Genomic DNA, 27,600 nt, shown 5'->3' with positions numbered 1-27,600 from the left:
TCCAAGGATTTGGGGATAGGACTGCCTAACATTAAGTTCAAGGAGGATAATTTTTGTGAGGTTTGTGCAAGGGGGATGCACGTAAGATCCTCTTTTAAAAGCAAGAAAGTGGTAAGCACCACTAGGACGATGGAACTGGTCCATATGGATCTTTGTGGATCAATGAGAACATTAAGCAGAGGTGGTAAGATATATGTGATGGTGCTTGTTGATGAGTATTCTAGGTTTACTAGGACGTTGTTTTTAACATCTAAAGATAAAGCATTTAACATGTTTACTTCTTTTGTTAGAAAAACTAAGAAACAATTAGGTAATCAACTTGCATCAATTAGGTCCGATCATGGTACTGAATTTGAGAATGCTAAATTTGTTCAATTTTGTGATGAGCATGGCATAGATCATAATTTTTCTGCTCCTAGGACTCCACAACAAAATGGAGTAGTTGAAAAAAAGAATAGGACACTTGAAGATATGGCTAGGACTATGCTTCTTTCTAGTAAACCACCCCATAGCTTCTGGGCAGAATTGTGAACATTGCATGTTATATCATAAACAGATGCATGACTAGACCTCTTGTAGATAAGACTCCTACGAGTTACGTAAAGGAAGAAAGCCAAACATATCCCATCTTACGGCATTTAGATGCAAGTGCTTTGTGCACAATAATGGTAAAGACTCCCTAGGTAAGTTTGATCCCAGAAGTGATGAGGGAGTATTCTTGGGATATTCTTCACATAGTAAAGCTTATAAGATTTATAAAAACAAAGAACTATGTGTGTAGAATAAAGTGTACATGTGATTTTTGATGAAACTAGCATTCTTTTTTAGAGGCATGAACATGATGATGAAGCAATTGGGGTGGTGAGAAACTCAAATGAAACCACAGCATAGACTGAAGCTACACCAGAAGTAGGAATAGGTAATAGAATAGGTCCTTCCACTTAGGGAAACTTGACAGGGGGAACTGAACAAATAGGAAGTGATCCTCAAACCTCAAGGGAACTTGTCCATGAACTTGTTCCTCAGCAACAAAATATTGAAGGAACATCTAGGAAAAATTAGTTGGTTGTGAAACCTTACAAGTATCAAAGTTCTCATCCCATTGAGAATATAATCACTGATCCAACCTCTGGAATCAAAACAGATCTTCTTTGAAGAATCTTTGTGCTTTTGATGATGCTTTTTTATCTCTAATTGAACCTAAAAATGTTGCTGAGGCTTTGCAGGATGCAGACTGGGTGAATGCAATGCAAGATGAACTCAACCAATTTGAGAGAAGTCAAGTTTAGCATCTGGTACCAAGACCCAAAGACAGATCAATAATTGGCACAAAGTGGGTCTTCAGAAACAAACTTGATGAAGATGGAACAGTTACAAGGAACAAGGCAAGATCGGTGGTTCAAGGATATAGTCAAGAGGAGGGCATAGACTATGATGAGACTTTTGCTCCAGTTGCAATATTGGAAGCAAATAGACTCCTTATAGACTTTGCTACTTATATGGAATTAACTCTCCATTAGATGGATGTCAAGAGTGCCTTCCTCAATGGCTATCTAAAGGAAGCAGTGTTTGTCAAGCAACCTCCGGGTTTGAAAAGAAGGAATGTCTTGATCATGTGTACAAGCTTGACAAGGTACTTTATGGGCTTAAGCAAGCTCCAAGAGCATGATATGAAAGATTATCAAAAAATTTGCTTGAGCATGGCTACAAGAGAGGTAAAATTGACAATACTTTATTCTTGAAAGAAAAAGGTAAAGATCTCTTGGTAGTTCAGATATATGTTGATGATATAATCTTTGGAGCAACTACTGATAAGTTAAGTTAAGAATTTGCTAAACTAATGGGGAGTGAATTTGAAATGAGAATGATGGGTGAGCTTAATTTCTTTTTAGGCTTACAAATTAAATAAAATTCAAATGGAACTATGATCCATCAGCATAAGTATGTGAAAGAGTTACTTAAAAGGTTTAAAATGGAAGATTCCAAAGAATTGACACTCCTATAGCAACTGCCACACAATTAGATGTAAATGAACCTGGTTCGTCTGTTAATCAGAAGTTGTATAGGGGAATGATTGGCTCTTTGTTGTATCTCACTGCTAGCAGACCTAACATTGTTTTGAGTGTAGGCCTTTGTGCTAGATTTCAGGAAAATCCAAAGGAGTTTCACTTGACTGTTGTCAAGAGGATCTTGAGATACCTAAAAGGCACCACTGACCTTTGTCTATGGTATCCAAAAGATAGTAATTTCAACTTAGTGGGATATATTGATGCTGATTATGCAGGTTTTTGTGGATAGAAAGAGCACCTCAGGTATGGCACACTTTCTTGGCTCATGTCTTGTGTCTTGGGCCACTAAAAAGCAAAATTCGGTGGCTTTATCTACTGCTGAAGTTGAGTATGTTGTTGTTGCCTCATGTTGTGCTCAATTGTTATGGATCAAACAATAATTAATGGACTTTAGAATTGACATAGGTTGTATCCCCATCTTCTGTGACAACACTAGTGCGATTAATATGACCAAGAACCCGGTTCATCACAAAAGAACTAAGCACATAAATGTTAGGCATCACTTTTTGAGGGACAACTATGAAAAAGGTTTGATCACTATGGAATTTTTACTACTGACAAGCAAATAGTTGACATCTTCACAAAAGCTCTAAGTAGAGATCACTTTGAAAGGAACAAGGTAGAATTAGGGATGATTAAGATCACCTAAAAGGAACCAGTTCTAACTCAAAAAATTGGTTAGAGAAATTATGAATTTCTGTAAATAATTAGATTAGATTTTGCTCAGTCTCATACCTTCATCAGTATACTCTTATGCCATGTGCTAAAATGACTCATTAATCTCTAATGATATTATCTCTATTTTCTTGGAAAATTCAGACTTACAAAAGAGATTTCTTAGTGAAGAACCCGGTTCATCAAAATTACTTGGTATGTATTCTCCACTCTGCATATTTTGAAATAATTATATTTGGATTATGATCAAGAGGAAAGTCTCATTCAATCCTAAACTCCTTGACCTTTGTTGAGGCTATTGAAATTGACGAGATGGACCTGGTCCTTCGGGATGAAGAGGAGACAGAAGAAATGGAGGTTGTGACAACAAAGGAAAAGAAAGCCAAGACTTCCACAAAGAAATCTGTTTCAAAAACAAAGTCTGCGGAGCCATATACTTTGACTAAAAGAACCAGGTCTGCATTGAAATCAAGAAAAGTGAAAATAGTGGAGGGAGAAGAATGGAGTGGAGAAGAATAAGAAGAATATGATGTTGAGAATGACAAGATGGTTAAGTTTGGAAAGAGAACCATCTTAAAAGGTAGACTCCTCAGGGACTTGGAGAGGAAGGTATGTTAATGTTGTTGGAGAAGTTACAATTGCAAGGATGGAAGGACATGGTCCTTCAGATGGATGAAAAGTTGGCCAGAACTGAGATTGTGGAGTTCATGGAAAATTATGAGATCAAAGATGGTAGGGTCACCAGTGTGGTAAAGGGGGTGACAGTGAATTTTGATGATAAAGAACTAGGAGAGATCTTAGGTGTACCTGCTAAAGGGTACAATGATTATAAGAAGCTCAAATGGCCAAGTCTAGAGAATCTCTCTACTGCCCTTGCCATTACAATAAAGTTTGGTGACAATGATGAAGATCTTGAGCCCAAGGTTGTGTATAAAAGTGAGATGAAGCCACCCCACAAAGTGATATTCGAATTTGTTAACAAAGTTTTCCTACCTAGACAGGAAAGGAGGCACATTGCCATATTCATGGACCTGGTCCTTATGGAATGTTTGGACAGTGAGAGGCAAATCAATTGGCCTGGATTTATTATTCATCTTCTTGATAGGGTTCTAACTGGCACCAAAACTCATGTCATACACTATGGTTTTATTCTCACGGTTGTACTTGCACACTTCAAGGTACCCATCAAGAAATTGGAAGTTGGTACAAGCAAGGATCACTTTGGGGCAAATATTTTGACTGCTTGAGACTATGAAGTCCACGCCACTCCTAAAGAATATGGTTCATCCAAAAAGGTACTTGTGAACAGCAAAGTGCGAACCTTGGTACAAGAGAATGGAACTAAGGATGTTGAAATTGAAAGGCTGAAGAGGTTGGCAGAAGTAGAAGTTGAGAGAGATGCTCTCGGAGCTGAGCTTGCAAAGGAGAAAGAGAAGAATGATGGCATTCTTCAGGATATGCTGAAACTACTTCAAGCCAAGAACCAAGAACCTGGTCCTTCCCAACCTTAAGACTTGCTAGCTCAGTTAGACCAACCAGTAACCCGGATGGGATTTTTTTTCTTTCTTTTGCTCATGATCCAGTGTTTTTATTTCTTTTTATGCTTTGTGGATGACTAAGTATCAATGATAATCAACTGCTTTTATGCTCTAATTGTTTGATGATGCTTCTTAGATGGATAATATCATTAGATTGATAAATGATACTTGATTCCATGATTGCATTTGAAGTAGCCCAAGTAGCCATGAGTAATTTCTATTAAAATCTGGTTATCTAACATAATTATGCAACTTTTCGATAATGCCAAAAGGGGGAAGATATGTTGTGCTTTTTACTTTGGATTGTGATGTTTATAACCTAATGAACCTGGTCCTTGATGATTAGTGTCTTTAAAATGGAAAGTATTCTAACATTGTGTTGATGTTGAACTCAGTTGGCACAAGGCTTATGCTTATGAAAAGCGCAGAATTTGTCATCATCAAAAAGGGAAAATTTGTTGGCCCAAGTGAAGTTTTGTTTTGATGATTGACAAAGAAACTTGTGCATGAACCAGGTCCATCAACAGTGTACACAGATACGGGCAGAATTCGAGCATAAGGGATGCACGTGAGGGAGATAAGTTTAACCTGTTATATCTGATATATCCTGATCGAAAAGATTGCATAAATGATAAGGATAAGGACTCCTTACTCGAAAAGAAATTTATCGAAGATAAAGGAGGAGTTAGAAGTTGAAGATAACTAGAACTCTTCCACCAAGGAAGAGTATATCATTGAAACTCTAGCTATTTCTTAATCTACTAACTCTATATATTGCAGGATGTTCTCATTCTACAGGTACGCACAAAAGATGAAGTTAAACGTGAGTTTAGAGCAAAATAGCAAGGCATTTTGCAAGCAATTCCTGTGTGATTCAAGTGTGTGAACCTGAAGTTACATGAATCAGATAGAAGAACCAGTTCCAAGCGTCTGTATTTTATTCTAGTTTCATTGTAGTAGGTGGTTTTCAAATTATACCTTTCAGTTTTATCTAGAAGTAATTGTATTAGGTACTCTGAGTATTCAAGTTATAGTTAAATTGAAGTTGTCGCAACAGTTAGAGGTTGGTTGCCACAGCGGGATTAGAGTTAATCCTTAGGTTTACAAAGAGTTTTGTAAATACTGTTTTGGCTCAGTGATGTAGTGAAGAATTTGAGAAATCCTACTGAGTAGTAGGTCGTGGTTTTTTCATCTTTTGAGACGGGTGTTTTTCACGTAAAAATACTTGTGTTCTTTACTTTCCGCATTTACTATTTCTACAACAGTAGTATAAGGAACACTTAGAAGAACCAGGTCCTTCTATAATCAGTGCACGCAAAAATTGGACACCGCACAAATCACCCCTCTTGTGTGGCATTGACGTATAAAACAACAAGTTTGTAACTTTATCGAGATGTAGAAATGTGCTAAAGATATATGATCAAAACTCGCACGAGTTTGCCATGACATACGTGGCTGAAAGTTGATGGGAAGACATAGAAATATCGAAGGTATAAATATTGTAAAATCTAAAAAAAAAAAAATGTTCAAAGCTTTCCTATTGGAATTTCCTAAGTAATATTTGTTTATTTATAATTGATTAGGATATATGAGTGGAGTTACAATGCGACATATATTTTTTTTTAAGCATGACGAAAATTATCTATAATGAGTGTCAGATGCTTGATCCATAGATAATCATTAAGCGTTCTCAATATCTTCTTTCCTTGGATATTATTAACTGGCAGAATGAATGATCATATAGGAATCTTAAAAGTAGAAAGGGGGCTACTATCAAACTTTGTTGTTATATATATAAACCAATGCATCCATATTAGAACTATTATGCTTGAAATAAAGTTCTTCAGTCACAGTTATGTTAAACTAATTATGATTTACTGTGATGAACGCAATTATACTATGAAATAGCTTCAACTTTCAACTTTTGTTTTCTTTACTTTACAACATCCGCGAATTATGCAGGTACTTATAATAACAAACAACAACATATCCAGTATAATTCCATATTGTGGGGTCTGTAGAGGGTAAGTGTATGCAGACCTTACCCCTATCTTGTGAAGGTAGAGAAACTGTTTTCGAAATACCCTCGGCAGGTAATTATATTGTATATATAAAATCAAGAACTTTATATTTATCATTGTACCAACTGTCTTTATTAGAATATGTCCGTAAAATTTATATTTAGCTAAAAATAAGGCAATAATTTTTTGTGTTGTGACTTTTTTCTCTAACACTTTCCGCGCATCGCGCCAGTATTATACTAGTATAATTAAGAGGAATTTAATAATTAATTAGAGATTTATTAGTGTATTAAATAATGAGTAAGGAAAAAATATGAATAGACAAAAAGAAACGAAAAGGTTAAAAAATCAAAATTTAGATAATTTCTGATGTGGCTCTAACGTGGCGCTGATATGGCTCTGATGTGGCGCTGATGTGGCAATGATGTGGCGCATGTGTAAAGCACATCACATTATGAAACTGATATTATAGTGTTAGGGTGTTATTTAATTCACTTCGAACAAGAATAGGGGTAAAAGAACACCCGTTTAGTTTAAGTATTCAAATCTGTTTTTTGAATAAGTTTAATGGGGTCTTTTTGTCTTTCTGAAACAAAGAAAGAGCTGCAAGTTGAAAAAGAAGATAAGAAAACCACAACTATCATCCATGCGCATGTGAGTATCATCCTCGCCTTAATTAGTGTTTGCACTTCTGTTAATTCGTTATGTTATGAAGGGGAGCATTGACGTAACTGATAAAGTTGTTGTCATGTGATCAGGAGATCACGGGTTCGAGCCGTAAAAATAGCCTCCGGTAGAAATATAGGGTAAGGCTACATACATCAGCTATTGTTGGCCTAAGTGAAGGTTAGTTTTGAAGATTGACAAAGGAAGCTGAGTCATGAACCAATTCCATCCCTTGTGTGTATAAACACGGGTAGATTCGAGCATGTGGGATACACATGAAGGAGATACGCTTAACTTGGTATAATTAATATCTCCTGATCGAAAAGGTTGCATAATTGATAAGGAGAAATTCTCCTTAATCAAAGAGAGCACTATCCAAGATAAAGGAGGAGTTAGAAGTTGAGATCAACTAGAACTCTTCCACCAAGGAAGAGTAGCATTAGAACTCTAGTTATTTTCTACTCTACTAATTCTATAAATCGCAGGATGTTCTCATTCTACAGGTATGCATAAAAGCAGAAGTTAAACGTGAATTGAGAGCAAAATAGCAAGTCATTTTGCAAGCAATTCGTGTGTGATTCAAGTGTGCAAACCTGAAGCTACATGAACCAGATAAAAGAACCAGCTCTAAGTGTCTGTCTTTTATTCTAGTTCAATTGTAGTAGGTGTTTTCATATTGTACCGTTCAGCTTTATCTAGAGGCAATTGTAATAGGTACTCAGAGTATTCAAGTTAGAGTTAACTTGAAGTTGTCGCAACAGTTAGAGGTTGTTTGCCACAACGTGACTAGAGTTAATCCTAGGTTTACAAAAGTATTTTGTAAATGCAGTTTTTTGGTTCAGTGATTTAGTGGAAGAGTTTGGGAAAATCCTAGTGGGAAGTAGGTCGTAATTTTTTTCACCTTTTGAGCTAGGTGTTTTTCACGTAAAATACTTGTGTTCTTTACTTTCCGCATTTACTATTTTAGCAATAGTAGGTTAAGGAACACTTAGAAGAACCAGGTCTTTCCATAATCAGTTTAAGCGAAAAATTGGACATCACACAAATCACCCCCTCTTGTGTGATATTGAAGTTAACACATCAGCCCTTCTCCGGACCCTTGCGCATAGCGAGAGCTTAATGCATCGGGCTGCCCGTTGCTGAACAGACCTTGATAATTGATTCTTGATTCCAGGATTCATTTTCAAGGGATAAAAAAGTGAAATAATACAGTAAGGAACTACCAAGCAAATGCTGCTCCACATCAGTGAAATAATACGTCTTTGTCCCAAGGAGCTGGTAGTTGAGACTAATTCTGCCTACTCCGAAAAGAACTACTACAACCTCAGACGAGTCCATCATCCAATGAGAAGATAGTAGTAATAGTTTCATACTCAAGGGGAAACAAAATAGGCTTTTGTCTTTCCAATGTCAAATTGCTGTGAATATTTACTACTACTACTATTGTGATGTAGTGACAGATATTGTTGAAATGTTTTTAGTAGCTCTGTTTTGCTCCTCATTTGATTTGAACAGGTAGATGGTGTTGAAATCCTGCACATTACTCCCTCTTATTTAATTGCATTCTACGTTAGTGTAAGATCATAACATTCAGGGGCCAATGTAATGAAGAAGTCCAAATAAACATCATACTATACAGTCGATGGACAAATGATCCCCACCCCTATCTACAGCAATTGTCGTAGTCCTTGTTTTTACTTCAGAATTTGGTTGATGAATAGGAGTATGTCTGCATCCTTGACAAGCAGTTTCGGATTCGAACTCACCTAATGGGGTGGAGCGCTTCACCTTTTAATGAATCTTACGTGTCACGAATCTAAGTTTGAGTTGTGGGGATAAAAAACTTTATGATAGGGAGCGCCTCCTTCTTTAACAAGCCTTAGTACGCAGCACAGATTCTAATTAATAGGGGTACCAATACGAGTACAAACATGAAGAGAAACATTAAAAAAAAACTAATGGAATTGATAACTGCCATATTATTCTTTTCCATGATAAATAATTAAATGGAAAACAAAGTTGATAATTGGACGTGATAAGGAAACACAAAAAAGAAATTGAAAACTGAATTCGCAAATATTCAAAAAAGCAACTTTTTTCCAATAGCTCAAAATTAATTTCTCAAAAAAGAAGGGGGGAAAAAGAGTCAACTGACTTGAGAAACTAAAAAGTCATGACATTTGACTTTAAAAAATGACAAAGAGGGATATATATGTCATTTACCACTTCAGCATGTACTGCTAAATTTGGTGCTTAGCCTTTTCTCCATGCACACTACACTCTCTTCAATCAATCCTTTCATCACTTCACTTTAACTTCATTCTCCGGCCCATTTAAGTTCGGGTCGGGATGATATTCGGGTACTTTCTTCCAGACCCCGTAAGTTACTAAATTATTGGGGATTTGACTTTTTTGCATAAGTCAGCTCAGATTCTGTTTGCTTCACTGTAACGTAGATTAATTATAGTGATTTATGGGCATAAATCTGTTTTTTATTTGTGTGCAGTTAATGGATTTATTTAAAGTTTCATTTGAGCTTGTTTAATTATTTTATTTATGGATCAATAATGGATTTTGATTGCTTCCACTTGCTTAAAGTCTAAGAATTTAGGGTTTTGACTTAGTTCTTACGGTGATTTATGCACATAATTGTGTTTTATTTACTGTTGGTGGGTATTTAAGTTTTCATTCGAGCTTTTCTAAAAATTGTTTATGGATCAAAAATGGATTTTTGATTGCTTCCACTTCTTAAATTCAGTGATTTTTTTTTATCTTTGCAACTCAAGAATGATTGGGGTTTGTATTTGAAATTAGTAGGTGTTGATGGTTTCATTTTCAGCTATTTTTCTTTATTGTTTATTGAACAAGATTTGAATTTGATTGCTTCCACAGTGAAATTCAGGCAAGTTTTATCTTCACAAGTCAGAGAATTTAGGGCTTTGACTTTTGTGTTTCCTTTTTCGGTTTGGTATGCTGCTCGAACACTTTCTTGCTAACCTAGTAAGTGAATTATCGCTTTGACTTTTGCATAAGTCAGCCTAGTTTTATGTTGACCTCACTGTAATGTACATATGCATTACAGTATTACAGTAATATATGCATGTGATTGTATTTTATTTGCAATTAGTGGGTGGTTAAGGTTTTATCTTGTTCCGTGATCAGATTTTAACTTATTGCTTCTGCAGCTAAAAATTGGGAAAATCATGTTCTTTGCAAGTCTAATAATTTTAGTTTCAGGTGAATTTGAAAAAAAAAAGGTTATTATTTAGAGAAGTCTATTGTTGTGATTGTGTGACTAATGGTGTGGCATACACGCGCATGCACCCACAGACGCATACAGATATGCTCAGGAAACCTTTTCTGGATAACTACTTCAGTTAGCACATGTGAGCACATCCACTAGGAAGCATAATGAAAATTATTCAGGTCATCTATTATTAGCATTTGTTAGCATCATATTTCCTTTTTTCTTTCTAAGTAAATTTGTTAGCATCATAATTTGCATGCATGTAATACTTGTTTCCGTACATTCCAGGTAACAAAGAGGTTTGCCTTTTGATTTCATTCTCGGGGAGCTTAGGAGGATGTATCTGCTATATGAAATGTCTGGTGTGATGGTAATTTCCTTTGAGTTGCTGTGCTATAAGGAGTCAAGACTGACTTCTAAGCCTTTGTAAGATTCTTCTTCTTCTTCTCTTCTTTGTCTTTCATTTACTTATAATTTTGAAGCATTTGTAAGATATACTCCTGAATGATTATACTTTTAGAAATTGTGGATGCCGATGATTGGAGGTGCTTTCAATTGAGTTTCTGTTTAATCCGTATTTAGAGTTATCCCCTGGTTTTATTAATGCTTTAGAGATGGATCACTAATTTCTGTTGCCCCCCCCCCCCCCAAAATGAATTTACTAGAACTTAAATTGGATGAACTTGTTGAACTCAAATTGTTAGGTTGCTGAACATTTTACTTGATAATTATTAACATGCCGAATACTTTTGTTGTCTTCTACCTGTTCATGCTTGCAAAGACATAAACAGCTGAAGGGTGCTGTTGATTAGCCCATTTTCTCTAGCAGACGGCCATAGATATAGTGCTTGTTATCATAACTCATATATTGCATCTATATCCCTGTCTAAATTGTAGAAGTTTTAAACTCTAAGTTGTTTAATGGTTGTAGGTGCATGCATTGGTTAGAAATGAACTTTGATGCTCTTTGACGGACTGAACTAATCACTATGAGCCCTTCTATGACAAAAAAGCATATTCAAAGGAACTCCTCATAGAATTTAGCTATTTAGCTGGTTTTATTCAGCTAAGATTTTGGTATACGCTACAGTTGACTGTCCTTGCTCACAATAATCTCATATAGCAATGCGTTCATGGTGGGGGAAGTCTTCATCTAAGGATGTAAGGAGGAAATCCAAGAAGGAACGTTTCATTGATACAATAAGTAGGAAACTGAAGATTTTCACCGAGGAAAAATCAAGTGGTAAATCTGGATCATCTCGAAGACGATGTAATGATATTATTTCAGAAAAGGGTTCTCAATCAAGGGTTTCCAGGTCACCATCACCATCTACACCAGCTTCATGCTGTCAGAGCTTTGTTGATAGGACTTCTTCTCAACCACTTCCCCTTCCTGAGGGTCACTTTTCTAATGTACATCTTGTCGACTCTGAGAACAGTGCATCCATAAAATCAGTGACTAGTGGAGACTCCAAGCCATCATTGACTTTGCCTCTTCCCATGCCTAGGCATCTTCCAAATGGACCAGCTGCTACAGGGGTTGACAAGGACTTACCAACTGCTTCTGTTTCATGTGACAGCTCCAGTGACAGTGATGACCCTGCTGACTCACGGCTTCTTAGCCCCCAAACATCTGATTATGAAAATGGGAGCAGAACTGCCTTGAATAGTCCTTCCAGGTAAGCACAAACTGATACAATGTGCTGTCCCAGCTTCCAATTTGATACACAGCAGTTCTTAAGAGTTTCTCTTTTTAGAATTTCTAACAAATAAACTCAATGTTTCTGTAGTTTGAAGCAGAAGGTTCAATCTCCTATTGCATCCAAAGCAAGTCCAGGAGAGTCTAACAATCAGGTGATCCTTACATCTCCTAGACAGAGGCTTTTAAACTCTCATGTGGCAGACTTACAGATTCCTCATCATGGTGTTATCTATAGTGCTCCTGACAGCTCGATGTCAAGTCCTTCAAGAAGTCCCATGAGGGTATTCGGGCATGAACCGGTCATGAACTTTGGTTTCTGGCTAGGGAAGCCACATGAAGACATAACCTTATTAGGATCAGGGTTCTGCTCTAGTCCAGGTTCAGTCCAGAATTCAGGACAAAATTCAATTGGAGGTGATATGTCAGCACAGCCCTTTTGGCCACACAGCAGGTGTAGTCCTGAGTGTTCACCTGTACCTAGCCCCAGAATGACTAGTCCTGGTCCTGGCTCTAGGATACATAGTGGTGCTGTAACTCCTTTGCATCCTCGATCTGGTGGGACATCGGCTGAATCTTCCACAGCCTGGCTTGATGATGGAAAACAGCAAAGTCACCGGCTGCCTCTTCCTCCCATATCAATCCCTCATTCTCATTTTCCTCCATATTCAGTGGCTCCTGCAATTCCACGAAGTCCTGGTAGGACAGAAAATCCTCCAATCCCAGGGTCACGATGGAAGAAAGGACGTCTGATTGGCAGAGGCACATTCGGACATGTGTACCTTGGTTTTAACAGGTCAGTAGCTGGGATGGTAATCGATACTTTACCGTTGTTTCTTATAAAGCTTACCTTCAATGTGCTTTTAATATTCCTATCTGCATTTTTGCTTGAGATTTGTACACATGCTTTACATTAGATTACTTTAATGATGATCCACTGGACGTGGAGTTAGCAAACTAATGGAGTTCTTCTTGTATCATTATTTTATCTTTTCAAAACAGACACTAATTTTAATGCATATTTGATAACAATCTGCAGTGAAAGTGGTGAGATGTGTGCAATGAAGGAAGTAACACTTTTTTCAGATGATGCTAAGTCAAGAGAGAGTGCACAGCAACTTGGACAAGTGAGTTACTTTTAAGAAATATCTAAATTTGCTTCTCCGGACTATACTTATGCTCTATACAGAATTTTTATGGGATAAATGTTTTCACACGAAGTACTTAGTTGAAGCTAAATAAAAAACAAAAAGAAGCAATATTATTATTATTATTATTATTTTGAAAATTATCATAGTGTTTCTGTTGTTGACTTCATAATTTATCTTCATGAAACCATAGCTTGAGCAATATTTTGTAGGAAATATCACTGCTAAGTGGGTTGCGCCATCCAAATATCGTGCAATATTATGGATCTGAGTCGGTAAGTTTCTTAAAGTGGTTACTGCTGGCATCATGCTTGTCATAATTAATCATAAAATGTTTTCTTTATTTAAAGTAAGTTGTACAATAAGATCAAAGTTGACTAAGTACGATGTGCCCAAAATTTTGTTTGATAAGCTCCAACATTTTATTCTCAAGTTATTCAGGATATCAACAATCATGATTTTATTTTTGAATATGTTACAGTTTGCACTTAATCTCATGATTCCCTTAAATGATGATATAGATTGCCTTAAATGCCTCGTTCAATTTCATCTACAGGTAGATGACAAACTATACATATACCTTGAGTATGTCTCTGGTGGTTCAATCTATAAAATTCTTCAAGAATATGGTCAGTTGGGTGAGCTAGCAATTCAAAGTTACACTAAGCAAATTTTGTCTGGGCTAGCATATTTGCATGCTAAAAACACAGTGCATAGGTAGGTGAATTGTTGAAAAAGTACTTGTGGGCAATATACATGTTTTTTTTGGCATTGATTTTCTTAGAGCCGTGTCTTAATATGTCTAATGACTGACTTTTAGTTTTAAATTTTGTTCAGAGATATTAAAGGGGCAAACATACTGGTTGACCCAAGTGGCCGCGTTAAATTGGCAGATTTTGGGATGGCAAAACATGTATGATCTTTTTGTGCAGCACACTCTTGTCTATCTACTTTTTGCATATGGGTTGGAATGCACTTTTTCATGTCTAACATTATTGTTACTTATGTCAAGTTTTCTACGAAACGCGTGGGGCAAGCCAAAAGTTAGGCAGTGCTAGGATCTGCTTTGTGATTGTCTTATTCCTGCTATCTGTAGGTTTCCTTTTAGGTCCATAACAATCTCTGTTGTCCCTTTGTAAAATGGAACTCAGAGTTATTGTTTTTAAACCTTTTGGGAGCGAATACTGGAGTCTTGCAAAAGTTTCCTAAAAATAGTTAGAGAACTGCATAAGGATCATATGATGTTTTGAGTTTACAATTTTGAGAATCCAAGAATCAAAAGCTGTAGAATCTCTTGAAATTTGCATAAGAGTGTATACTTATTAACTCTGTGAATTGGGAGGCTATATCGTAACCTAATTGAAATATGGCCATTCATGGTAATTTTTTACAGTCTTAGGTGGGAATACTCCAGAAGCAATAAATTTTGAAGTGATTGCAGGTCAACTTTTCGTATGTTTTATAATAATAAATAATTGTCTAAGTTCTGGCCAAAGAATCCTAAATTTACAGCATATTTCTAAGGTTGCACCTGGATAACAACTGTTCGGTCCTCTATTGTTTGACTAGGAGGATTTCCTTTATATCTCTTCCAAGTACACTTTCCCCAAAAAATGTGTCTTGTAAGGTTTTTGAGTTTCAACTGTTGGTGTTAGGAGGAAATGTTTGTTTGTTCATATTTCTGTACAGGTCTTATTTAGCTAGCTCAGTTACATTTTGCAGATAACTGGTCAATACTGTCCTTTGTCTTTCAAGGGAAGTCCTTATTGGATGGCGCCTGAGGTTTGCATTAGTATTACTCAAACGCTTATATCATCAATGTTTAGCATTGTGTTTCAACTAATTCATTTTATAAATTTATTAATCAGGTTATTAAAAATTCAAGTGGTTGCAATCTTGCGGTAGATATATGGAGCCTTGGATGTACAATTCTGGAGATGGCAACGACAAAACCACCTTGGAGTCAGTATGAGGGGGTTAGTAAATATGTATGATGGTCCAAAGAGTAAACAGTTTCAATGTTTTGTTGTGCTTCTAATTCATTTTTAATAGGTTGCTGCTATATTTAAGATTGGAAACAGCAAGGAACTCCCTTTGATCCCCTACCACCTCTCAGATGAGGGCAAGGATTTTGTGTGGCAATGTCTACAACGCAATCCATTCCATCGTCCAACAGCTTCTCAGCTCTTGGAACATCCCTTTGTCAGGAGTAGCGTTCCGGTGGAAAGACCCATTCTAAGTCTTGAACCTGCAGAAATAATACCTCCACTCATGCCTACTGTGAGATCAGTGGTAGGGTTTCCTTCTTTGTGCATCTGGCAATCTTGCCATTCCAGTGCAACTAAAAGCTACACATGCAGTGCCTGCTTCCATAATTTTGGTCTATCTGTGAGCATGACTTCCACAAGGACATTATCATTTCTTCTTGAACATTCCCTACTTTGATTTTTTTTTTTTTTGAGTTTCGCTGTGGTTGATAAAGAAATTATAATAACTATATTAGAAGATTTTGCGACCAACTTTACTGCATTTGTATCCAAGAATGATATATACTACTATTTGAAATTGAGAACTTTAAAGGAACAGGACATTCTGAAATGATTTGGACAGTTCTTCTAGACACAATTATTTCTACTGTCTGAAGGTAGTAGGCTACAAAAACCAAAAAAAAAGTGCAAAAACAAATTCAGAAGGATGATTAACTTTTGAGGGTCTCATATCACTTAAGCGCTTGCAAATGAACATTGGTGGGTTGCCGGCTAAGTAGGTTCATTACGTCGTTTGGGGCAATAGTAGATTTTCCTTCAGTGTAAATTCAGTTATATGAAACCTCTATGGTGCTCGCTCCTTTTGGAAAACACATTTTTTTCTCAAAAGGTTTGTCTTTTACATTTGTGGTAGGTACCGTCAGTAACACTCGATCCTCTCTGTCTGGGGAACTCCTCTTAATCATTTCTGGGGAGTGGGGACTAGTGATGTTATCTGCCACCTTTAGGACTTGCGAACATTCTGCTGACTATATGCACCATGATTTAAATTAAGCAAATATACTCTGGCTGATCATTGCTAAACTCATTGTTTTCCTTGGGTCTTAGAGGGTTGACTTTATGTTTTTGATATTTCAGGCCGTCGGACAATCACCTAAGCATATGAGTGGGAGACTCTCCCCCTCCATTATATCAAGCCCCCGTGCTGTATCTGGTTCAACAACACCTCTTAGTGGTGGCGGTGGTGCTGCTCCACTATTTAACTCAATGACCTATTCATCAGAAGGCATAGGAACTTCTTCAAGGGCCCAAAGAAGCTTTCACCCTAATGGTGAAACTAGTCACGATCTGAATCCTGACATGTTTCGAGGGACTTCTCAATCCCATTTGATCCAAGAAACACCTCCATCTGACAATGGTTTTGTTGGAGATAATTTTGGGGGCCCGGCTCAAAGGGGCGTGACTGAACAACCATATCAGGGACAGTCAGTATTAGCTAATAGGGTTGCGCAGCAGCTCCTGAGGGATCAAGTAAAATTGGGCCCATCGTTTGACCTGAATCCTGGCTCTCCAGTATTTGGTCAGGATAATGGGGTTTAACTTGTAAAAGCCACCTGAAAAAAGATGGATGCGCGTGAAATATCTCTTGGAACAATTGCACAGTAACTATACCAAAAAGTCTGGTTTACTGAATAAAAGTTTTGGAGCAGATGAAAGGAGAAGGCGGTCACAAAATACCAATTTATTTGCTGTCAGTTGCTATTGTAAGTTACTTGTACCTGTAACAGCATTTGCTTATGGATTCCACGACGCCCTTGATACTTTTTTTATTTTGGTTCTCCCCAGATCACCGCCCAAGGAGCCATGCAACAGTATATTACAATGACGTATAATTCAACTGGTTCAGAGAAGTTTATAGTTTTGGTTCCACTTACATGATAGAGAGGTACTAGGAACACACTTTCTTTTGGGCTTCTGGTTTGCAAACTCTTGACATATAGATCTTTTCTTCGTCAGGTTGAAATACAAGGAGGCAAATGTGAAAAAATTGTCGTACTTTTGTACAGGATGGACTTATTTTAAAGGCTAGATGGGGAATCTCAGGCTTGCTTGTAAAATATTTATTGGTAATTGTTCATAGTAAAGCTCTCTACTACTCGTTTGAGCTTTTCAGCAATAGCCTGTTGTATCTTGTATGATGGTTCCCTGTAAGCCAGGTATAATCCAACTTTCAGTAATAATAGTAAGCTTTTGAAGTTGAATCATGAATGTGGTTTCAACTTTTATATAAAGCATGCTTGACCAGTGGTGGCTCATGACATCCATCAGTGTTTTGTTGGGACTTTTAGCACAAAGCGCAAATAAAGCGTGGGCTTTAAAGAATAAAGGCGCAAATGAATAAAAATTATAAATACCAAATATATGGACAAAGAAATTGAAGAAAATTTACGCTAAAGTAAAATATCAATTGTTTAGTGTAGACTCTTCAGGATTATGCTCATTGGCGAGAAAAAGTATGCTTTAGAGTCTTGATGACAACACCGAAGCGCCCGCTAAGCGAGGGGAAGTGCTCAACAACATATTTTGAACCTCGTTTCGCGCTCAACAACATATTTTGAACCTCGCTTCAAGGCTTAAGCGCGCCTTTGATAAGGCTAACATCCATCAACTTTTATCCTGTGTCCTTGTGTGTTGGAGAAGCGTGTTTGACTAATGATGGCTAATGACATCCATCAGGTGATTTTGCTTCTAAACTGATAAAAAGAAGTATCAAATACACAGTTCAGCCTACATCCCTCTTATTTTCTAAAGTTGGATAAATAGTTGCAAGGCGTATATATCTTTTTGTTTGTTATCACTTAACTACTAATATAGAGAACTACTAATATAGTAAAGTCTCACTTTTTGACAGGAGTAAGTGCTTGCTAAAGCAGGTTACATTTCATTCTTTGTTCGGGGTGAAATTTACTTTGTTATCTAATAACAAGGAATGAGATTGATACCAACTCTCACTCTGAGAGTCAAAGCATTGGTTGGTGCAATCCTCTCTAAATCATCCCTTCTTCGTAGTGTGGAGGACCTAACATCTATGTTACCCGGACTCTCCAAAATCCTGCCGCACCCGTGTCAGATCCTCCAAAAATGCACTACTTTTAGAGGATCCGACACGCACCCGGTGACATTTTCGGAGAGTCCGAGCAACATAGGCTAACATTCCCATATATTGATTCTCATCCATTCTTCTTTTTTTCGACATTCCCATATATTGATTCTCATCCATTCTTCTTTTTCGCGAAAAGGTCAAATCCTTGTCATCTTGATGTATGTTCAGCTACTTTCAATAGTCAATTAACGAGTATATAAAGATGGTCATCATTCTACTTTCAATAGTCCATAAGAAGTAAAAAGTATTTGAAAAGACAAATAGGAGAACTTGTGAAGAGCGTTCATACTAAGATCAGATACTGAAATTAGGAATGTATAAACCAAGTTTGTCGTTGTTTCTACTGAGGCTTCGTCAAATTCAAGCTGAAATCCCAGAGTTTCTTTGCCAACTCTGTATCTCTAGCATGAGAAGTTGGTGTAGCAACATTGCTGTCTGAAAAATATTCACCGGTTATCCCCTTCACCTGAGGATGCAAAGCCACATAGCACGTAGTTGCCGCTCCCTAGAATTAAGGGAGAAACATATAAGAAAACAAATGTAAAATCTTGTGGCAGACAGTTTATATCTTATATTTACAAGAAACTAGTTACCTGTGGAATATCTTTAATAAAGTATTTGCCAATCCAGTTAACTATGCCTGCAAGTAGTCGAAATCAATCATTAACCTCAATCAGTTAAAGAGAGTTGCAATAAACCTAACTTTCGTCAAACCAACCAAAACACAGATATAAGCGAAGGTGTTAATTTTTTATAGGATTGAAGGTTACAATTTCATGAGACATGCGATAAAAACAATAAGAAACACTGTGGAAGATGAAAAAATTACCTTCAATCAAATTCTGGTGACGCATGAGGTTGGTATTAATTGCCCCTGGGTGAAGCGAATTTGCAGTTATCTCCAATCTTTCTTCCTGTAAGACAAGTAGCAATAGAGCTTATGCTTAACAAGAACAGAGATCCACTTCATCATACTGCATTCCTTCTAGGACAGGTTTAAACGTCATTTTTAAAGAATTAGTAAAAACCTGCTTTCAGAGAATTAAATAAACTCATATTTTCATTGACTATAATGTTCCCTTGGGTGGGTATGTTCCGAGTAAAGTTCTATCGCATGAAAATTGCACAATATCATATATAGTGACTCAACTAACAACAATGAAAATTCAAATAGTAAGAGTTTGCTGATCCACCTTTGGTCGCCAAACAATCAAAGGTTGAGGCTTGAGATAGAAGTTGCACCTGAAGTCGTGATTAGTGGGTATGAAAGTGCGGTCGTGCATGGTCACTCATGTACATACTGTACCAAATTGTCCTAGGAGCCAGTTCAGGAATGAAAACTACAATTTTTTTGCAATAACTGACCAGGTAAAACAAATAACAAAACTAAGTAAAACAATTGTATTGACAGGTTGCAAATAGGAGATGATATAATTGAAGACAAGGAACAAATCAAAAGTGGGATTCTGGATTTCTACAAGGAGCTATACTCTGAGAATGAAAGCTGGAGGCCTAGTGCTACTTTTGAAGGACTGGGAAGACTGAACTCTGAACAGAAAGAAGCTCTGGAAGCTGCCTTCGAAGAAGAGGAAGTAGTAAATGCAATCAATTGTTGTGCACCTGACAAAAGCCCCGGACCTGATGGACTGACTATGGCCTTTTATCAAAAATGCTGGGATACCTTAAGGCAGGATGTCATGGGGACTCTTAATCACTTTCACAATCACTGTCACATGGTCAAGTCTTGTAATGCCTCATTCATAGCACTTATTCCTAAAAGGAAAGGAGCAATTCAACTCAAAGACTTCCGACCCATCAGCCTCATTGGAAGTGTCTACAAAATTGTGGCCAAAGTTCTGTCAAAAAAACTTAGAAGGGTAATGGGAAACATGATCTCAGGATTTCAAAATGCCTTTTTAAAGGGGAGACAGATTTCAGATGCTGCACTTATTGCAAATGAAGCCTTAGAATGGAGACAAAGAACTGGAGAGCCTGGAATGCTATTCAAGCTTGATATTGAGAAGGCATTTGACAAAATCAACTGGCAATATCTCATTTCAATCCTAAGACAGATGGGATTTGGGGACAAATGGATCAAATTCTCTTACTCTACTGTCAAGTACTCTATCCTAGTGAATAGAAGCCCAGTTGCTTTTTTCTCTCCTAAGAGAGGAATAAGGCAGGGGGATCCTTTATCCCCCTTTCTCTTTATCCTAGCAATGGAGGGTCTGAGCAATATGTTGGAGAAGGCCAAACAACTACTTTGGTTGAAGGGATTTGATATTGGCAGTAGACCAGAGTTTTCAATCTCTGTGTCCCACCTTTTATATGCAGATGACACTCTCATTTTCTGTGGTGCAGAGGAGTCCCAAGTGCAACATCTAAACATCACCTTGATGATCTTTGAAGCATTGTCTGGGCTACACATCAACATGTCAAAAAGTGTCATGTATCATGTTAACTGTGTACCAAACATGGAGGTGTTGGCTGAGATCATGAGTTGCAATACAGGTTCATTCCCAACCACTTACCTAGGCTTTCCATTGGGGGCTGGACATAGATCAACTGAGGTATGGAATGGGGTTATTGAAAATTTTGAAAAAAGGTTGGCTTCCTGGCAGCAACAGTATCTCTCCTTTGGTGGCAGACTAACTCTTATCAGCAGTGTACTGGATAGCTTACCAACCTACATGATGTCTCTATTTCCCCTTCCAGTTAAAGTTCGAAAGCAGCTTGATAAACTTAAGTGCTCCTTTCTTTGGGAAGGCAATTCCAAAGACCACAAATTCCACCTTGTGAAATGGGATAAGGTAATACTTCCCAAATCTCTTGGAGGCCTAGGAGTTAAAGATTTGTCGTTGCACAGTAAGAGCATGTTGATGAAATGGCTTTGGAGGTACAATCAAGAAGGAACAAGTTTATGGAAGGATGTAGTACAAGCTAAGTATGGCAGTGATAGTCACTGGTGCTCCAATATGGTTAATACATCTTATGGTTGTGGTCTATGGAAGGGTATCAGGAAGCTGTGGAACACTTTCACTCGTAATACAACTCTCCAGGTTGGCAGTGGGTAACACATCCTATTTTGGAAGGATCTCTGGTATGGTCAAAGTACTTTGAAGGATGCTTACCCAACACTTTTTTCAGTTGCAACTAACCCAAACTCTACAGTTGCCCAAAACTGGGAGGAGAACAATTGGAGCCCAAGATTAAGGAGAAACCTGAATGATTGGGAGATAGAGGATTTACTAGCTCTACTTGGCAGCCTTCAGAACATCTCCATCAACAACCAAGACAGAGATAAACTTAAATGGGGCAACAGTAGAGGGGGTTCCTATTCAGTCAAAGAAAGCTATCACAACATGAGCACTAACAAAGCTTTGATTGACCAGTGGCCATGGAAAGTGGTCTGGAAGACAAAAATTCCCCCCAAGGTTAGTGGTTTCTGTTGGATAACACTACAGGGTGCTTGCCTAACTCAGGATAACCTTCTCAGAAGGGGTTTCCAACTTGCCAACAGATGCCATATGTGCCTTAGCAATCATGAAACAATCAATCACCTGTTCCTCCACTGTACAGTTGCAGCAGACATTTGGTCGATGTTTATTTCACTTTTTGGTCTACATTGGACTATGCCTCGGAATGTCAGGGATGCCTTTGTGAGCTGGAGCTCCTGGATAGTTGAGAAGTCCATCAAGAGAATCTGGTCTATGGTTCCTGCTGTTATTTTGTGGTGCATATGGACAGAGAGGAATCAAAGATGCTTTGATGGCATTTCAACTGCCAGACACAAACTTAAGGCTAGATGTTTAGTTTTACTTTTTTGCTGGGTGAACCACACCCCTGTGTATAACCCTGACCTTTTCTTGGACTTTATCAGCTCCATAGTATTGTAATAGGTTTTTGTCCTTCCTAGGAGCTGATATCTCCTTTTCTTTTGTAATCATTGCATCTTCTGGATGCCTTTTAATTACTATACAACTTACTTCATCAAAAAAAAGTAGAACTACGAGAATTCTTCTGGAAGGTTATTAAAAATACACTCGGTTCTAGGCAAGTTAAACGACCAATGCAATTGGTTCACCTTGTAATTTCCAACAAGTGACTGAAGGCTGAGAAGCTACTCAGGAAGATGCACTTCTAATGGCTCTCACCATTCCTCACACCTGCATACAGGCCCTCTTATTCCAATCTATGTTTTTTTTCATCTTTTAAGGGTGAAATGCAAAACTGCAAGATATCGAACACATGGGAAAACTCACATCGAACATGTGGCATTGACCATTTGACCTTTACTAAATGAATTTACATGATGGATGAAAAACTTGTCATCTACTCTTACTGAGACACAAGAACAATTTCATCATTCAAATGAGGAAACTGTCGCTTAATTGTCTGTGAACATTTCTTTGTTTGTGTCATTATTCGGAAAACAATTTCAAATTAACTGATCTTTTTGCATAAAATGATGCACAGGATACAAGAATCTGTGATACTCCCAGGATATCAAGAATGAACCAAAATCTATAGCTAGAACTTAGCAACATGCTGCCCCAGCTTAAGGAAAGAGGCTCGAAAATAAGGGAAAGAATAATGTACTTGGATAGATGCAAGGTCTTCTTTCAGAATTCCTTTAGGGGTCGTTTGGTACGTGGACTAAATTATATCGGGATTATAATCCCCGGACTAATTTATCACACATGGGAGAGGTGGTATAAAATAATCCCTAGTTTAATGGGATAAGGTGGGATAAGATGGAATATCCAATATTAAGTCTGGGATTAAATTTATACCATGTTTGGTTGACGGTATAAATTTTCACTGCCAACCAAACAAAGTATGCCAACCAAACAAAGTACGTATAAATTTAATCCCACACCTTATCCCGCGTACCAAACGACCCCTTAGTTCCTACACTTTGGTACCAGGATGATGATCAATGAAAAACTAAAACTTGCACATAAATGGTGGGAACTGTTGAAATGTACATTTCTAGTAAATTAAACAATAATTCCACTTTTTTATTTATTTATTTTTTAAAATATTTTTAATAATAATGCCACTTTCAAACTGTCACTCGGTAAAAAGAACCTAGACATGGACATAAGATCAAATTGATATAATTAAATGTTTCCTCTGGATGTTAAAATGTTTAGTTGGTTACCAGTCGCTGAAGTAAAGAGAAGCTTCAATACCCAGAAGACAATAGTTTACCTTGAAACACCTTGCAAGTTCATTAGCATGTAAGATATTAGCAAGCTTTGATTGTCCATAAGCATACCAAGAAGTGTAACTGGAAATAGACAAATAATTATCGTCAAATCTCTTGTTCAAAGAAAGATCCACTGGCAGATCCTGAATCTAATGTGTCGTACATGGTTCTTTATTCTGTTTTCCTGTTATAATTTGCAGTTTTATACTGCTCTACTTTCAAACAGGTTGTTAAATAAAACTGACAACTATATATTCGTCAACCAACAAATCTTAAGTACAAAAACTTGAAGCATTGACAACAAAATAGAATATTGCAAAACCAAGTATAGCAATAAAAGTATAACATAGAACGAGGAATTAATACTGTTTCTATTTTGGATTTTTCCAAAATAATGTCAACTGTCCAAAAACTTAACTTGCCATATTCTTTTTCTCTTTGATAAATAACCTAAATTCAAACTGGAAATCAAAAGTAACATATAGACCCACTCTTCAAATTAAAATTCATATTTCAGACTCTAAAACTGCTACGTCTATGTTTTATCATTGAAGATGTGCCAATATCAAAGCAGAGATAAATTGAACAATAGTAAGAATATGAAGAGGGCAACCATGAACTACCTATCTTTGTCATTGATTTTGTCAAAGCGAATTCCTTCACGGTATGTAAATTTATGTCCCATTGATGAAACATTAACAATCCTTCCTTCTTTGTGGCTCTGTTGAGCTGTATTTTTCAGGTTCTCTAGCAAAAGATTTGTCAAAAGAAAATGACCTGTACAAACAATACTAGTCTTCTTATATTGGCGGTACTTCAACCTGAAACCATCCTATTAGTGCATAACAAGACAAAACACACACGGCTGTACACATGAGATTATTGACTAATAAAGCCAGGGTAACTTCAAGAAGATCAGTCTCTTTTTTATTGGTAAAACGTAATATTTTAGATAATAATTAAAAAAAAGAATGATCTCCCCGAAGTTAGGTGGATCATTCTTAGACTGATATCATCAAAACACTGGTTATACAATAGGCAGCAGTTTCACCTTTTATAGTCATAAAGGTTTCGACGCAATTTCTGAGTATAAAGGACTTTGTAGGTTAAAAAGTGTAGCCATAAGATACATCAAACATAGAACCTCCCCTCTTCTAAGACCCCAACACTAACTAGCCTTGGTATGGAAGCAAGAAGCTCAACTTAATGAAAAAGCTTGTCTACAAGCCAACGAACATACCTCTTACCATTATGCTATTTTCATAAAATAATAGTATAGTAAAACAAAATGATAAAATGTCAAATCTTGAGAAAGGGTCCGTGTATTGTACCAATTACCATGTCAAGGAATGACTATGTATTGTGAAAATTCTTCATGAATGTGAATATTCTCCCATCAACTAAGATATGTTAAACAGACATAAGAAATAAACTCATTTACCTAGATGATTAGTTGCGAACTGCAATTCAATGTTGTCTTGAGAAAGCATGAATGGCGGAGCCATAACCCCTGCATTATTGCTTCAAAAATAAAAGAAGTATTTTATTTCTTAATATTCACGCATAAGAATGTAACGCAGAGTGACCAAGATGCTCATTCCAAGCAATACCAGGATGAACGCAAAAATCCATTATGATTGTGCATTCTGCCACTAATTCAGTTAAAGGAATGTTTTCTTACATTAGGATGTTCAAAGGATAGCCGGAAGAGTTGTACTCTGATGCAAACTTCCTAACAGATGCCATAGAACTGAGATCCAACTCCATTACATCAATTTTGGCAGGAGGAATCTCTTTAAGAATACTTTCTTTAACTTCTGCGCCAGTTTTTACATTGCGAACTGCCATTACTACATGTGCGCCACGCATTGCAAGGACACGCGTAGTTTCTGCACCAATACCACTTGATGCTCCTGAAAATTTAAAGATCCGGACAAAAATAAGCCTTCGTTCAGCTTGCATTGCACATGCTAGTAAGTAATTGAGAGGCAATCATCCAAATTCTAAGTGACCCTCTTAAATGCACGAAAAGCAATATGAAATTCTACTGAAATATAAACTTATTCTTGAAACAAATAGATTTTTGAACTCTTGCTAGTTATGAGAAGTAAAAGCAAAGTAGATAGGAGGTCTTCCATCCAAGAAAGATAGTGATTTCACTCTTTCTCTAACTTTTTCATGCAATTTTTGGGAGATGAGATGACTTCTTTCCCAAACGGGCGATATAAGTTGCAAATTCTGAGATATTTCTTCAAAATGAAACAACATAAAAATTTTGGACTCCCAGTTCAGAACCTCCCATGTCAGCGACAAATTACTACCATCTAGTTGCAGTCTCGAAAAGAGAAATGTCAACAAGGAAGAAAGATTTCATTTTGGAACTCCATTAATTAATTTGAAATGATCATTGCTTGCCATTGATATTCACATTTAACTTCTACTAATAGTTATATCAATAAATACAGTCAATCAACTACACCTCATTCCTGAGCTAGTTAGACTCAGTTATATGAATCCTCTCTATCCATTCCACTTTCATTGAATATCGAACACGTCCAGCAAAATTAATTCAGAGGATTTTTCATATCATATTGGACAATTATTACATTGGCCATCAATTTACCACAACCCTCCTCCTTTATCCGGGTTAAAAAAGAACCATGCTTTGGAAACTCGGACCGAGTTTATATCAACAAACACAATAAAATTGCAGTCCGGTTCACTAAGCTTTCCGTTATGCGCAGGTCCATAAGGATGCAGCTTTACCCTGCATTTATGTGAGGCTTCCACGACCTCTTGCAACAATAACAAACTAAAGTAGCAGGCACAGTTCAACATATTTCCTTTCACCACAAACAATAAGTGGAGAACTAATACAGTATACAGATAAAAAAAAATAATAGAGTCAAATGAAAAAAAAAACTAAAGAAAGCAGATACCAAATTGGTCAATCAAAACATTGGAATAATGGGTATTGAAGAAATAAAAAAATACTTCAAAAAAAAAAAAGGTAATGAACCTGTAACAACGGCAGTGAGGCCAGTAGCATCAATTCCTTGAGTAACTTCTTCGGCAGTAGAAGAAGCTGAAAATCCAGATCCTCCTTTCCTTCCAAAAATCCACATCTTTTTTTTGCTCTTTTCTTGGAGTGTTGACTTGTTGATTAGTGTAAATCAAGGAAATGCTGTAATTAGTTCTTTGTTTCTATAGCTATGAATATATATATTAGTAGTATATTATGTTACGTTTTAAAGAGTAAAGACAAATTTTCTTTCTTGGACACAGGTATTTATAAAACCAAAACTTTTACCCATAAAACAACAAAGGAGAAAAGCCAACGCAATGATCCACTATTTGTTTCTTTTTAGAGTGGATTACACGCAAACAATACACCACCAACTTAATATTATTATGAATAATTATGATATTTACCTTAATGTAATTATGGGTAAATTACTCTGATTTTATTATTATTAGAGTCCTACTTCATTCAACCGTAACTATCAAATCGTTTTAAATGTAATTAAATGATATTTACCTTAATGTAATTATGGGTAAATTACTCTGATATTATTATTATTTTTATTATTATTAGAGTCTTACTTCATTAAACCGTAACTATCAAATCGATTAAAACGTAATTAAATGTAGGTACCCACATTAAATAGAATTATTACGGTTGATTGTGGTTGTTACTGTTGATGAAAATAAAGCAAGGTCCAGAAAATAATTGCAATAATCTACAATTACAAATATGTAAAAGCCTTCTGAAAATTGATTTTAACTCCCCAAATGTATTTTCCTTTTTCCTTCTTTTTCTTTTGTGGTTGAAAGAGTAAGGTCATACAACTTTTCGTGTATATATATATATATAATCGAGTATTATTTTTTAGAACTACTAAAATATACATTTCTCAGTAATATTAATAATCTACACTCTCCTTAGCATTCTACTTTTCTACTACTTCTGAGTATCTATTACCTCCTATTGGCATAAATACCTAATAACTTTGTCAACCAAAATTAGGTTTGTGGGCTAAAATTTGAACTTTAATAATTTTCACAAACTTCATTCACACCTCAACCTAGTGTGCTATTATATGAGCTATTTCTTACAAGGTGTAGTAATCTAATATCATGTTAATGTGGCCAATTTAGAATGCTGTAAAACAAG

At 36.6% G+C, this 27,600-nt stretch overlaps 2 protein-coding genes across 4 annotated transcripts; one reads left to right on the top strand and one right to left on the bottom strand.

The window, feature by feature from the left end:
• Positions 1 to 10,504: 10,504 nt before the first annotated feature.
• On the top strand, positions 10,505 to 17,312 carry LOC104095607 (mitogen-activated protein kinase kinase kinase YODA). 3 transcript variants are annotated; one of them, XR_686150.4, is made up of 13 exons: positions 10,505 to 10,642; positions 11,148 to 11,895; positions 12,007 to 12,711; positions 12,955 to 13,042; positions 13,276 to 13,338; positions 13,620 to 13,780; positions 13,901 to 13,976; positions 14,786 to 14,845; positions 14,932 to 15,039; positions 15,116 to 15,355; positions 16,189 to 16,814; positions 16,897 to 16,996; positions 17,068 to 17,312. XR_686150.4 is itself a non-coding variant. In XM_009601761.4 (11 exons), exons 2-11 carry the CDS (start codon positions 11,342 to 11,344, stop codon positions 16,648 to 16,650), a joined length of 2,517 nt encoding a protein of 838 aa, XP_009600056.1. In that variant the 5' UTR covers positions 10,505 to 10,642; positions 11,148 to 11,341; the 3' UTR covers positions 16,651 to 17,312. The 3 variants fall into 3 exon arrangements, 1 of the variants encoding a protein (XP_009600056.1); XR_004506885.2 differs by having other exon boundaries at positions 16,189 to 16,996; XM_009601761.4 differs by having other exon boundaries at positions 16,189 to 17,312.
• Positions 17,313 to 18,405: 1,093 nt separating this feature from the next.
• LOC104095609 (short-chain dehydrogenase TIC 32, chloroplastic-like) lies at positions 18,406 to 26,797 on the bottom strand. The gene is made up of 8 exons (XM_009601762.4): positions 26,446 to 26,797; positions 25,108 to 25,339; positions 24,868 to 24,947; positions 24,050 to 24,203; positions 23,429 to 23,507; positions 19,044 to 19,128; positions 18,808 to 18,854; positions 18,406 to 18,719 (listed from the first exon to the last, which is right to left on the bottom strand). Exons 1-8 carry the CDS (start codon positions 26,549 to 26,551, stop codon positions 18,555 to 18,557), a joined length of 948 nt encoding a protein of 315 aa, XP_009600057.1. The 5' UTR covers positions 26,552 to 26,797; the 3' UTR covers positions 18,406 to 18,554.
• Between the last annotated feature and the right edge of the window lie 803 nt (positions 26,798 to 27,600).

The sequence above is a fragment of the Nicotiana tomentosiformis genome, chromosome 8, assembly GCF_000390325.3.
Source record: "Nicotiana tomentosiformis chromosome 8, ASM39032v3, whole genome shotgun sequence".
NCBI classification, from domain to species: domain Eukaryota; kingdom Viridiplantae; phylum Streptophyta; class Magnoliopsida; order Solanales; family Solanaceae; genus Nicotiana; species Nicotiana tomentosiformis.
Note: the sequence above shows the minus strand (reverse complement) of the source record. Positions and strands in the feature narration are given on the sequence as shown.